Here is a 14,444-nt window from a genome sequence, read left to right on the forward strand (position 1 = left end):
ACACGTTATATGTACAGACACATTAAACCCCAATGAAATAACACCAATCTGGCAACCAACCCGTAAGCTTTGGGTTACTTTATTGTGTTTTGTTTTGTTTTTTCAACAAAAACTAAAAAGGTTTTAATTTGCATATATTTTATGTACTGTCCAAGTACCTTGAGATGTGTGTCGTAAAAGGCATCATAGAAATATATGCATAATTGCACTGCATATAAATAGTGTTCTGATTCGTGTCTGAAATCCAGTAGGTCACTGTGGTGTAAAGCAGTAGTATTCTAGTATTCCTATTATTTTGTTTGAAATGTAGCTCACTCAAAGCATGCTATAATAAAAGTACAAATTTTAAAAGGAAGATGTTTACATTTTGGATGTGGTTATTTTTTTGGTGTAACAGCACACTCTAGAGACTGACCTATGTCTAGCCATTTTCTTCAACCCACGTCTCGTGCAATCTGTTCATTATTACACGATACATTTTCTTAATAAATTACTGTTCCTGCACTCATGGATATATGGCAAGATTAATAAAACTGTTTCTTTATAACTGGTATAGATTTATGCAAAACTATATGAAATAAAGACAAAGCGACCCCCTTGACAACATCGCCATTACATTTTATTTAGCTTTTTTGGATTACTACTCAATTAAATATCACATTACATCTCTTATTTAATAAACACAGTCCTATTTACAGTTTTTGCCTTTTATCCAAGGGACACAAACCTTCCACTACATGTACCCTGTTAGAAACTGGAGAAATAAGAAAAATAAGCCCCTATGACATCTGCATAATACCATCACAAACCACTCTTGTGAAGCAAGCTCTGTATGCAACAAAAATGCTGTATTTAACAGGGGAAAGAACTACCCAGTCCTATGTTCACCTGTGTAATCTAAAGAGCACCCTGGTCCCTGCATTGAAATGATGGAAAGCACAGTCAACTTCAAGGCATACTAGTGTGACTACTAGCTTGTTAACAAAGTCAACAAAAGGGGTTCCACGGCAGCCAGGAAAGACCTCTCAAACTCCTGGTCAGAGAATCTGCCCACCGAGTGGCGAGCGTTTCGCCTGATGTCCAGCCTCTTCTCTGGGGAAGACGAGAGAATGTTGTCCATGGCTTTGGCGTAGCTGTCTTCATCATCGGCCAGAAATCCAGTCACCCCTCCGTCATAGGGAACCACAATGTCCAGCTTTGGTCCTCCCGTGTTGTGAGCTAGGATAACCGTTCCAGCAGCCATACATTCCACAACACCTGCACAAATGAGAGTGCAAAGCAGAGGAGACAGGTGTTTCTAGTGGTGAAGTGGTAACACTATATTAAGTGGCATAAATTGTATTGCCGTGTTGATAGACTGATTTATATAGAGAAACTTTGCAAAAGGTCACAGCATTAAATCTCTCTTGCATATTGTCCATTTAGGAAAAATAATAATACACAATAAATGTAACTATCTGAACAAAATATGGCATCACAAATATGAAATTAACCTAATTCAGTCAACAAATACATAAAATGTAAACATCAATGTTGTTTTGTTAACAAAATATAAATGTATACTTTATGTATACAAACTGTGGGTTACAATACCTATTCCAAAATGTTCATTCCACATGGTATGCAACCCAATAGTAGCTTCAGAGAGGAGCCTTTTCAATTCCTCAAATGGAATGTTGATTTTAAATTCCACTTTGTCCCCGACTCCCAGCTTCTCACACAGGTCTCCGAGCTGGGTCACCCGCTCCTCATCCTCATGGTTACGGCAGCCGCCAATCAGAATGAGCTTCAGAGCCGCCTGCTCCTCAGCAGTCTTCTTATCAAGCAGCTTGCGGAATGCTCGGATCTGCAAGGAGTGGTCCTTTTCTGGCCTGAACTGGCCAATGGAAACAATGGAATGGTGGTTCTTCTTCTCGTCTTCCTCCAATTGAATGTCTAGGAATGTCTGCACATCGCAAGGGGGGTACACAATGCTCGTACGCGCACCACATCTCCACAGAGCAAGGATGTGATTCTGGGTCCATGTGGAATTTACCATTATAACATCACTGCAAGAACCTACCAGTCCATACAAAAACGCAAAAATGAAGTAATAGATAAGCTTGCAGCTGCTAAGAATAGGATTCTGGGATATGAAAGCAGAATTGTTGAATCTGGGATTTCTGTCACGAACCACAGACAGCATATCAATGCTAATGGTAGGGTAGTGGACATAACACCCAACTTGGCAAGCACCCAGATACTTGAACAGTGGCAGTGTGAAGGCATAGCCCATGGAGTCTATATAGATATCAGGAACACACTTTATGAGTGCCTCCCATCCCAGTACAATTGAGCCAAGACTTTGACCCAATAGGGTGAAATAAGGATAAGCACTGGCTTCCACAAGCTGGCGCGTTTCAAGGAAAACAAACTTGACTGGTCCTGGCAGCTTGATGTTGAACCTTCTGTAAGCCCCTTCCACGATCTGTTCCCCAGTCACACCTGTGTCACCAGTATATACCACAAAGGTTGCATGTTTATACCTACAAAATAAATTTGACATTTTATTGCATGTATATTGTTTTGTAAGCACTGATTTAATCTTTAATTCATTTAGGCTAACAGCAACAGAACACTAAACTATATGCATTATTTACAAAAGCATATCAAAAGCAGGAAGTACTTTGGTTACTTGTTTAACAAAATGTGCATCTGTCCGATTCCTCTTCACTTTGCTATCTGATGCACGTAAAAAAACTGAAATATTGAAAACAATGAAGGGCCACTGCAGTGTAAAGTATAGTACTTGTACAATTTACTGGCAACATACCCTAACTGTTTATTAACCAAACTCATGACTTATAGAATCATGAAATGTCCATTTTAAATCTGGCATATGAAAGTGTTAGACAAAAATAGAAAACACCTGCAATACACACTTTTGTAACTGGTCTGCTGCTCATAAGACATATTCACTTGTTATGCAAATACCATCTCCTACAGTACAAAAACACAAGCTCATAGTTGCATGTCAGTTTCAGGCAATGTGGAACAACACAACAGATATGACATAGAGAGGGCTAATAGTAAGTTTTCAGGTGGGCAGGCACTTCTGTATCCAAGACAGGACAAATGTTTCAAAGGGATTTCAATAGGCCATTTTGCTGAAGCTACCACCAACATCCCTGTAAGAATTAACAGTGTTAATCACTGAGGAAAGTATCACGTTTTTCTTCCAGAAAAAATGCCAAACCCTTGAAGAACACAGGCTTCATAGTGCTCTCCTGGCTGCCTGTGGTGATGCTTATGCTAAAAAATTATTCAGATTGTTTTGTCCAACTGCTTTTACATTTGTAGACTCAAGGAAATTGTTGCAGTTAAATCTTAGTTACAAAATACATGATTTTACCTCTTCTGAAGGGCTCGCAGCGCACACCACAGCACTCTTTCACCCCCTCCTCCAGCATTGCAATAGGGATGAAAAAACGCCACCACTGGAGACTTCTCTGACTTTTGTCTGTCTTTTCTCTTCTGTTGCATCCATAATCGAATTCCCAGGATTAGCACAAACAGCAGCGCTGTTAAAACCACACAGGCGAGGAGACTGGGGATCAACAGGGACCACAATAATCTGGAAATGGAAAGGAAGGCATTTACCAAACGTAATCAAGTCTGGGGTGTTGCACTGGAACAGGACGGTGAACTAAACGCCAGCAGTGCGACATGCTGATACCTGACTGCAGTAGCTCTTCTATAATGTTATCTTAGTAGATGTATTTAATTCAATTCTATAAATTCTTTATTTATTTTTACATACCGATAACTACTACGTATGCTGCTAACACCTCGTCAACATAGCGTTTTTGAAATGGCAAAGTTTCTCTTGCACTTCTTACAAGTATACAATACTCAATAATGGTTTAAAATGCACTTTAAAATTGTGAACTGAAGTTTTATAAATTGGCATTAAGAAGAAGAAAAAAATGACGACACCGATTGCATTAATAAGTGATGCGTGCCAGCAAGATCATCAAATACCGTTTTTTTCTTAAGGTGACAATGTTTTCTCGAATAATGTAATGCCCTTGCATGTCCAACTGATTCCTTCAACAAAATCCACTTAGACGATTAACATTTCAAGAAATAAAACTTACCGGATTAATTCACACAGACATAACCCGTGCTCAGCCATTTTCTGACAACGGTAAATGTACCTTCCACCCGGAAGTGCAACGAATATTGCTGCAGAACGAAAGCTCGCAGGGAGCTCACGTTGGGCAAGGCTGCGTGCGCAACTCGAAATTTACGTCGTGCTTCATTGAACAGAAACACCCCTACCACGTGACCATAAACAGGGTGTGGGAGGGGGAGCACACTGAACACATTGAGAATGAATTGGTGATCCACGGCCAATATCCCACGAACCTTAGATCTGGACTTAGGTTATTGTTATGAAATAAACTTAGTTTTAGTACCTAAATTCATCACCCTTATCATGTGATCGGGCTAACGTCTGTAACGAGTTGTGCGAGTCCGCGTTCTGCCGCAATACCGCTCTCGTCTGATTGGTTTATTAAATTAGGGATTTAACGTGTTATTGTCGCCACTCCTACTTACGAAATTGAAAAATAAAATCTGTGAAGTAACTGTTTTTATAGCGACATGTATTAATGGGTAAAATCCAGTGGGTTGACTAGTCTAAAGCCATATTACAAATTATAAGCATTTTGTACTGATATTTTTTCTTTAGTTTTTTAGTACTTTTACTAGTTTGCTTCATTTTCTTGGGTGGGTGTATTTTATTTGTATGATCATAGTACATAGGTTCGGAGTCCACCGTGGACTGTGGATTTGACGAGCATTTAGTAAGTTTGTCGAGTTTTATATAATGTTGCTAGGTTATTGTTTTTATTTTAAACAGTACACATTACATTTGACTGAACACAATGAGTGCAGCACTGGCCACAACAAAATGAGTTCGCTTTCTTCAATTTTGTTGTATAGTATTTGCATAAAGTGACGTAGCTTTTAAAACACAGGCAGCTATACAGAGGATTTCAAGTAATTTCTTACCGTTTGAAATAATTCTGTATGCACTGTTATTTAACTTGTAAATTTACAAATTGGAGAATTCATGTAGTTTTGTATTGCACTATTTATAAGTTTTGCCGTATTTTAATTTTTTTAATTATTATTTTTTTAAATGAAAATACGTTTTCTATTTGATACCTTACACCATTCCAATTATCCTCACAGTCTGTAAAAATGCAACAGGAACAAGGATTTCAATTTACTGGCATTCCATTGACGCCACGAAACCAGACAACAGTGTACGTTAGGACGGTAAGTTAAGACTTAAATTAACGTAAGACAACACACAGCTCATTCTGAGAACAATGGGCAGTTCATAGGGCAGAAACTTGTTCTGTTCAAACAAAAACTCACTTTTACTGCAATTGCATTAGATTTCCTTTACCTCGCTTGCTTCCAAATCAGAAGAATCCTCACATTATTATTATTATTTCGTAGTAATATTGGTGTAATTGTATAAAAGCAATTGGATTCCTGTGACAGTCATGTGGTCTGCGACTCATGACTGGTCAAAAAATACATCTTGCCTGGCTTCAGTTTAACATGAAAAATGACAGTGCTGCTGGTCGTTATAGGATTTGAGGTTGCTGGTTTACTACCTTCATATACGTTCATTTGTGTTCATAATGTACAGTGACCCCCTAAGGAGAATTAGGCATTACGCATTCACAGTAAGTTCTTTTTCCAATTTTTCATTTTGTACTTTCATGGTGTGTACATCAGTGATGGGGACGGGGAAGATTTTTTTTTTTAAATAAAACATTTTGACTTCTGTTAAGTGTTTTAAAAGAAATGCATGTGTTTCTGAGATTTACAGAAGTCGTAACACAAGACAACGGAAGTTGAACGGTTTTGCAATCTGGCCCGGTGTCCCTGGTCTTTTGACCTTACCTCCTGTAAATTCGACAGGAACATACACACCGATTGCAAATGGTGTAATGTATGTGTATTAACCGGTTTTCTATTCTGAGAAATGTGTCTTTGCTGTATTAATCACGGCGGTAATAGATATGAAGATACTGAGCATTAGATTAACTATGATGTAAAATATCTAGCTTTCAAGAAAAATCTCTTATGTTCATTAATATAGGCCCGATTTGTGAACTTGCTCGTGTTTCAAACAGAATTCATTAACAAAATTACTATAGCTGTTTTTAAAAAGCATGACAAACCACAAAAAGTGTTCATAGTATAACGATGGGAAAGCAAGGTAGAAAATAAAAGAAAAATTACCATGCAAATTCACTGTGGTAAACTTCTACTAGGGACTTTTATGCAGCACACAAGTTACTCGTTGCTGAAATGTTCTAGCACCTACTGCTGGTAAAATTGCACATGGCTTTATAGAAATATAGCCTTATTTTCTCTACCTATTTTCTTGTGTAAAATTATATAGCGAAAACTATTATTAATCCACAAATCTATACTTGCCATATCGACAACATTTAAGATGACTATGTAGTACATTGCGGGTATAATAAATTATCACTCCATAAAGTATAGCTTTTTCGCTTCAATATGTATATATTATTTATACTATGAAATATCAATTACGTTTACATGCAGCAATTGAAAACATCGAATTCGAGCGCTGAAAATATAATTTTATAATAAAATGTAACACAAATTTAAAAAAAAAAAAAAGTATTTGTCAGAAGTGGGATTTGAACCCACGCCTCCATTCGGAGACCAGAACACCCATCATCTTGGAAGGTATTAACCTTGAGTCTGGCGCCTTAGACCACTCGGCCATCCTGACAAGCCTGAGTAAGTGTTGGAAGTACGTCGGTACGTCTTCATGTCGAGTAGTCTTCAACAACACGATTACAAATCTGTAAGATTGGCATCAATACGCTTACGAAAGCACGACCATAAAATGTTTGTTTGGACAGAAACTCTTGTGTTTAAATTGTGTAACGGAAACGTGATACAAAACTGAAAATTATAATACAAATTCAATTTCCCGCAGAAGTTATACAACGTAACATTTTCAGTTTTTTTTTTTTTTTTTTTTACAATCGCCATTATTCCTGTGTTAAACATTACTAGGTGACAGTGCAAAACCGATATTGGAAAGCGCTGGAAAGTGACTCGGCAGGTTTGTATTTTTTATACAGTTTTATTGGAGTTGTGCACTCGGCTGGGATTTCTGGAAAGTCTGAGTGCTGAGTACTGAGTGCAAAAAAAAAAAAAAAAAATCGTTCTAGCACTAGGAGGAGGAACTAAATTAGTTTTTGTATTAACCTGTCTCTCTCACCGTTTAAGTTGTGTGCAGCCTGTACAGTGCAGTCTGCAACACGAGTATATATAAACGGATGTGCGAGAAGCACACAATGCCTAACTTATACAAGAAGACCACTGTGAGGGAACAGCCACGTTAAAATGAGAACGTTTTCACCAAAGGCTTTTAACATACCTGTTGACGGACCCGATCCTGTACCTAGCAACGGGCAGGCGACATTGGTGTCCTGCCACATGAAACGACCAAGTTTGGAAGGTGCTAGCTACGACCGGCGGTCTGCCAGCACTGTAACCAAACTCGAACACAACACCAACGCTAAGCGCAGACTTCCGAGTGAAGAAAAAGACACAATGAATTCATGCTCTGAAGAAAAAGTGGATGACGAACCGGTTAGTTAAAAAAAAAAAATGTTTATTGAGTTGCCTAAAGTCGTTTACTGTGATTGCTATTTAAATGACTAGACTTTGTTTTAAAAAAGTTAAAAACTCATAGTTAAGTCAATATGATTGTAATAAATCAAATAGATAGATATATACAATAATAATAATAATACATATTAGGAGACATATTTCTGTTTTGGTCTGACATTTATAGATACTTTTCACCTTTACGTTTTACTTTTGTGCCAAAGGCCACTGGTTTTAACTGTTTGAATGGGATTTATACATAGCAGGTCACAGTGGGACACCCAATATAACACTATTGATATATATATATATATATATATATATATATATATATATAATATATATATATTATATATAATATATATATATAATACTATGACAATATATATATATATAGATATATATATATATATATTATATATATATATATATATATATATAGATATATATTATATATATACCCATAAACAGCCACACATAAAAAAAAGGAATCTACATAAAAAAAAAAAGAGTCCAGTTATTTTTGCCTGTTAAATATACTATGTATGCCAGTGTTACTTTTTATCCAAAACATCAAACACTGTGGTTATGTTCACACAATTCATTCAAGTAGTCAAACTATAAATGTGGTGTTTTAATAGTGGTTTTTGTTATAAAAATAAATAGATAAGGAAATATATCCCCACCTAAGAACTTTCTGAAGTGTGTAACATTTTATACACCGATCTGATAGCATAACAACAGTAAAATAGTATAACCTTATATGGGCAGCATGTTTTGTTGACATTGTAGAGCTAGTAGATAAATGTTGCTTTAATCTTTTTAAATAACCTTGTGGATGAAACACCCACTTTAAAAAAAGAAAGAAACTTAAAACAGAAATTCTAATCATGTGGTCTATTTCTATGACATCAGCAGGTAATTGAAAATATGAGACATTTGCACCGTTCTTCAGATGATTGCAATACTGGTAGAGGGGATCTCTTAACAGATACACTTGATTGCAGTGTTTTGCTGTTTTTGCAATTACAATCACCTGATTAGAAACACTTGACAAAGATTTGAGGACAGGAATCAGTCAAGGACAGGTGAAGTAATGTATTTTTCGGCCAACTTCTGGAAGAGTACATTGTGCTGTGGTACAGTGATTTCTACAGTTGCAATCAGCATGCATTTCATTGTGATAGCTTGGTTCAGAATACAGGTATTAGGGCATTAAGTTGTATACCAGACATTTTCCATTACTGACAGGTTTTAATGCAGCCAAAATATATACAATATGTAATGGTTAACACTGTTAAAACATTAAACAACATTAACTGTTCCCTGTGTGATTCTTCTCTTTCTGGTCTTATGCAGTTTGTCATAGATAAGGAAGTTGTTTTTTATTCAGTCAAGCTTTCTGGAACTTGACATCTCATTTCTGTTGTCTTTTAGGAGTCATTGGAGCATGCTGGTTTATATCCGAGCCATGCCTTTGAGAACTTAGGGTATGAACCTGGCAGCCAAAATGAGCTATACCCTTCCCCTACTGATGTCTGCAAAGCTACTATTAACATAGCGGGCATGACATGCCAGTCCTGTGTACAGGCCATAGAGGGTAAAATCTCCAAAGTGAAGGGCGTTGCAGGGATAAAGGTTTCTCTGGAAAAGAACAATGCCTTCATGGAATACAACTCCTTCACCATCAGTGCACAGAAGGTGTGCCAAGAAATTGAGGCTATGGGCTTTGACGCCAGTTTAGCCATGTCTGGTTGGCAGGCCAAGAGGAACCCCTCGTTCACCGAGTCCCTTGTGAAGATTCATGTTGAGGGCATAACATGCCAGTCTTGTACAAACACCATTGAAGGGAAGATCGGCAAACTGCAGGGAGTGCAGCGAATCAGAGTGTCTCTCAACAGCCAGGAGGCTGTCATTTCCTACCAGCCCGACATCATTCAACCAGAGGAACTGAGAAAACAAATCGACGACATGGGCTTTGAGGCTACCATCAAGAGCAAGCCTGACCCTTTAAAACTGGGCTCCTTTGACATTCAGCGCTTGCAAAGTGGCACCATGATGACAACTCTGCCTGCAGAGAAGAATGAAAAGGCTGCAGGAAAGCAACCCAGCATTAGAACTGTAACACTGGGCGTGGGAGGGATGCATTGCAATTCTTGTGTTTATAACATTGAAGCTAACATTTCTGAAATGGCAGGTGTGCAGGGCATCAAGGTGTCCTTGGAAACAAACAGTGCTGAGCTACAGTATAATCCTGCCATAATTACCTTGATTTCAGTGAAGCAGGCTATAGAAAGCCTCCCACCTGGGAATTTTAAAATATCTATTCCCAATGAAGTGGAGGACCAGACATCTGCTCCCATAAAAGTTATTGTGCCAGTGTTGCATCATAGTTTATCAAGCACTGAACTAAACCAGTCTCAAAACATGTCCACTGTGATTAGTATTGGGGGGATGACCTGCAACTCCTGTGTAGAGTCCATTGAGGGCATAGTTTCTCAGAGGATGGGAGTCCATGTGATAAAGGTTTCGTTAGCAGAGGAGACGGGAACAATACACTTTGATCCATCAATTACCAATCCTGAAGACTTGAGAGCCACCATAGAAGATATGGGGTTCCATGCATCCATCTCTGGTAATGACAGATGCCTTTATCATACATTTCTGAAACTAGTTAACTTGATTCTGCTCCTTATTGATATCTCAGTCTAGACTAGTCCCATATTTTGTTTCATCCATTTTACAACAAGTGTCACAAGGCTGTGAATCTGATGATAAAGAAAACCTGAACTGTGAGAAAAGCACCTTTGACTATTGTTCCATAGCCCAATTTCTATGTTCATGTGCATATTTTAGCCTTACTGCAACATATCATTTAAGTCCTGATTTCAAAAGTGACCTTCGTACTGTTGATTTGATGGACAACGACACCTGTGCCTTCTGCCAGTTCTGTTGTCAATTCAACGCTTCTTTCTATTCCCAAAGGATATTATCTTCAAGTATTGCTCATCCTTGTTAGACAGCTTTTTGGGTCTTCCAGTCCTGTACTTGTTGATTATGCTTTGGATACCACACCTTGAAAATCGAGTGATGCAAGCTGTTTCACTCAATGTTTTTCTTTCTTCATGCAAGTCAAGGTTGTTATAATAGTAGAAAACACTAGTGGAGGCTTTGATTACATTTTTGATGCTCATAACACATCATATCTAATTCCATTACTGTTGATTGAAAAAACTTAACAAAGGCCTGCGTGCACATACTATATATTTCATCCTGACTCTCTCCAAACACAGAATAATGTATTTATTATATAGATTTACCGTGAAAAATTCAGTTAACAGATAAATTGGTAGGTTAGGTTAAGGGGGACTAAGATGATACAGAGAAAGCCTTAGGATCAAGTGTCCAGCGCTTATTCACCATTCACAAACATGCATTGCAAGTGAGTAGATTCAACCATGTACATTTTTAATCTCACTAAACAAATGATTAGTCACAGAAACTCACATACAACATGTAACAATACATTTCACATTGATTTTGCTTGAAAGCAACAGAAATACAACTCAAAAGAAAAAGTAACACGTCACAAACATTAAAACGTGAATGTTAGAAAATGCTCACTTGTTGAGTCATTTTTAATTAAGACAAAGGCTTTTTAAATACAAGCTATATTATCCCAATGCGCCTACAGCCAGCTGTCCTGGAGGTATTACGAGTGGCAATTTATTTATAGGAGATAATAAGGTAAGAGTCCCATGGTAAAAGGGTGGTATTAACGCAAGTTAATGATTCATGAGCGCTGATCAAACGCCACAGAGAAACCTGAATAATAGCAAAGAGTAAAGTTTGGAGGAGTGATAATAACACACCTCCAGTCTTAACTCCTGTTTTACCGCTGGTACGTGAATCAGGCCCTTAGTCTTTTATACGTGGTTTGGTAACTTTATTGGGTGTGTTTGTTCTTTCTAAAAGAAAATGTGCTAATGATGATTTGGAGTAAACAACTAGGGGAGTAGTGGTTAGGGCTCTGGACCAGAGGGTTGTGCATTTCAATCCCAGGTGGGGGACATTGCTGCTGTACCCTTGAGCAAGGTGCTTTACCTAAATTGCTCCAGTAAAAACACAACTGTATACATGGGTAATTGTATGTAAAAAATAATGTGATATAATTGTAACAATTGTAAGTTGCCCTGGATAAGGGCATCTTCTAAGAAATTAATAATAAATAGCTTTGAGAATGTAGCCCTAAGTGTTTTGTAGTTATGGGTGGCTTACATTACATTTACGTGGAAATACTGTACAGGACTGGAATTTCTAAATGGATTATTAGTATAGTAGTGTTCAGAATCAGCAATATTGTGGGTGGCAGTTGATTTCTATGTATCTCCTTTCCACAAAAGTCACTCAACTTTTCGTTTCTGTATTTTAATGCAGATAAAGATAAACCACGTGAGCCGGGTTCATGTGATGAAGCTGCCAGATCTAAGCATGGAACCCCACAGAAGAAGAAACAACCAAAAACTCACACCAAATCACAGAGCTCAGATTACATTCCAGATGCTTTTCCAAAGAAATCCCTTGCGGACGACCAGAGCACAGAGGCAGCCAGGACAGAGAAGTGCTTTATACAGGTGACTGGGATGACGTGCGCCTCCTGCGTCAGCAATATTGAGAGGAACCTGCAGAAACGCAGCGGTGAGTGAGGAATTCCACGTTTTGAATTGTTTGGTATTTTTTACTGTCCCTTACCATTTCGTCAATCTGAGTGGTACTGAAGTAGTGTTTGTACTTGACAATATCACTAGGTGGCGCTGGCTTCGACCACACTGCAAACCCTTTGTTATTGTCCTCAGTGCGGTTGGTTTTGTATTGGGGTGATTTAGAACATGCCTGTACTGTACAATTTGTTTCTTGATTATTTATTTATAATATGTGACCATATTAAAAGATTACTGTTACTAGTAATTACAATAATTTTAATGAGCTATAAAACGTGATGGAGAGCTGTAATCTGCGGTACCACTGTAGAAGTGGTAGAGCTAATATACCATTTCTTTGCAGGTGTTTAACTTATTTAATAATTTAAAGAATGTATAGGTATGTCATCCATAACTTAAAAATGTTCTAAGGTGAATCTATTAGAAGCCAGGTCAAGTAGACACTTGTTTTGTTTAGTGCGCTGTTCAATGTATAGTACACAGCAGAAGGCCAACAGCTCTCTACTTGACTTAGTTTCATAATGTATAAATATAGTATATTGATTATATTTTTGTATTAATTTCCAGTACTGTGTAATATTCAATTTTACTTTTGCAGGTATTGTCTCAGTTCTGGTAGCCCTGATGGCTGGGAAAGCAGAAGTTAAGTACAAGACAGACGTTTATGATCCTGCACAGATAGCACAACTGATTACAGATCTGGGATTTGGGGCCACAGTAATGGAAGATCAGGCCATCACTGATGGGAAACTACAACTGATTGTAAGTAGAATTACTTAGGAACAAATACAGTCAAGGGTTTTTCTGTGGTGAAATATTATTTATATTGGGTCTAACCACAAGTGAGCCAACTGCTCATTATAAAACAAAACTGATCATTTTCAATGAAACCCTGTATTACAATATTTTAGTATTAACATTACATAGAACTGAGCATTCGTGAGGTCTCCTGTTTTGCTGGTAGAGTGGAATTCAAAGAGGATACACAATGGCTCTAAGTGGGTTCCAATGGTTCTAAATGTAAAAACAATCAGTGAGTGAGAGAAGCCATAAACATAGAGGTACAATGGTCATGAGATTGTTTATGTCTTTAAACTGATTATTTTTAAGATACCCACAAAGAACCATTGTGTTTTCTTTTTATACTAACCATTTACTTATGATGATAGATTTTATTAAGTAAGTTATTTTTGTTTTACTGATAAAACAGTAGCTGTAGCTAGCTCTGAATTCGAAGCTTGGCAAAACCACTGTCGTCACTCCTACAAGCTGGATGTTGGCATATAATAATAAAATAAATGCGCTTTGGAACATGTGGTGTAATATTTAAACAGATTGTGTCTCTTAGATTACAGGCATGACGTGTGCATCGTGTGTGCACAACATTGAATCCAAACTTACCAGGACCAATGGGATTTTGTATGCCTCAGTAGCTCTTGCCACGAGTAAAGCTCATATTAAATTTGATCCGGAAATCCTTGGTGCTCGTGACATAATCAAGATTGTTGAGGTATGTACCTTGGTTTATATTATATTTTATTTTAGGTTTTAACCAATGATTACAGATAAAACACCCACAACACCTCAAAAGAATCCTAAAAACACTGAAAGAACACTTTCTTTTGTTCTCAGTGCTGACTCCCCTCCCCTGTATTCCATCACAGTATTCCATCGTGCTCCTGCAAGATCTGAGAAGTTCTCAGGTTGCCTCAGCACATCAATACTCCAGAACCTTTTGAGAAATACAGTAGAAGCCCAGGGGCCGGTTATACTAAACGGATCCGATCCAGGGGCGGGTTGTACTAAATGGATCTGATCCAGAGGCTGGTTGTACTAAATGGATCTGATCCAGGGGCCGGTTGTACTAAATGGATCTGATCCAGGGGCCGGTTGTACTAAATGGATGTGATCCAGGGGCCGGTTGTACTAAACGGATCCGATCCAGTGGCTGGTTGTACTAAACAGGTCCGATCCTGGATCCAAGCTCCGATCTTGATCCAA

General features: G+C 37.9%; 2 protein-coding genes and 1 non-coding gene across 5 annotated transcripts in view; 1 reads left to right on the top strand and 2 right to left on the bottom strand.

Moving 5' to 3' along the window:
- Nucleotides 1-601: 601 nt before the first annotated feature.
- On the bottom strand, nucleotides 602-4,234 carry LOC121320558 (GDP-Man:Man(3)GlcNAc(2)-PP-Dol alpha-1,2-mannosyltransferase-like). The gene is made up of 4 exons (XM_041258985.1): nucleotides 4,137-4,234; nucleotides 3,392-3,613; nucleotides 1,594-2,525; nucleotides 602-1,257 (listed from the first exon to the last, which is right to left on the bottom strand). The coding sequence occupies exons 1-4, from the start codon at nucleotides 4,172-4,174 to the stop codon at nucleotides 971-973; spliced, it is 1,479 nt and encodes a 492-aa protein (XP_041114919.1). The 5' UTR covers nucleotides 4,175-4,234; the 3' UTR covers nucleotides 602-970.
- Nucleotides 4,235-4,663: 429 nt separating this feature from the next.
- The window catches only part of atp7b (ATPase copper transporting beta), a 29,026-nt gene continuing 19,245 nt past the window's right edge, over nucleotides 4,664-14,444 (top strand). Inside the window, exons 1-6 of one of the 3 annotated variants that reach the window (XM_041258983.1) lie at nucleotides 4,664-4,847; nucleotides 5,239-5,325; nucleotides 9,160-10,357; nucleotides 12,160-12,420; nucleotides 13,042-13,205; nucleotides 13,792-13,953. In XM_041258983.1, the coding sequence (XP_041114917.1) occupies nucleotides 5,248-5,325; nucleotides 9,160-10,357; nucleotides 12,160-12,420; nucleotides 13,042-13,205; nucleotides 13,792-13,953 (1,863 nt within the window). In that variant the 5' untranslated portion in view covers nucleotides 4,664-4,847; nucleotides 5,239-5,247. Of the gene's footprint in view, nucleotides 4,848-5,238; nucleotides 5,326-5,646; nucleotides 5,745-6,854; nucleotides 7,705-9,159; nucleotides 10,358-12,159; nucleotides 12,421-13,041; nucleotides 13,206-13,791; nucleotides 13,954-14,444 lie in introns of those variants that run through there. The other 2 variants (XM_041258984.1, XM_041258982.1) reach the window with 2 other exon arrangements.
- Nucleotides 6,723-6,832, bottom strand: trnal-caa. The gene is made up of 2 exons: nucleotides 6,795-6,832; nucleotides 6,723-6,768 (listed from the first exon to the last, which is right to left on the bottom strand). It is a non-coding gene; the product is annotated as a tRNA-Leu (tRNA).

Source organism: Polyodon spathula, chromosome 9, assembly GCF_017654505.1.
Source record: "Polyodon spathula isolate WHYD16114869_AA chromosome 9, ASM1765450v1, whole genome shotgun sequence".
In the NCBI taxonomy this organism is placed as follows: domain Eukaryota; kingdom Metazoa; phylum Chordata; class Actinopteri; order Acipenseriformes; family Polyodontidae; genus Polyodon; species Polyodon spathula.

What these genes read in the sequence shown, in the direction of transcription:
- LOC121320558 (XM_041258985.1), bottom strand. Translation starts at nt 4,174, where the DNA reads ATGGCTGAGCACGGGTTATGTCTGTGTGAATTAATCCG. An exon ending in TGTCTGTGTGAATTAATCCG is followed by an intron (nt 3,614 to 4,136) that starts GTAAGTTTTATT and finishes TTCCATTTCCAG; the next exon opens with ATTATTGTGGTCCCTGTTGA. An exon ending in GAATGAACATTTTGGAATAG is followed by an intron (nt 1,258 to 1,593) that starts GTATTGTAACCC and finishes TCATTTGTGCAG; the next exon opens with GTGTTGTGGAATGTATGGCT.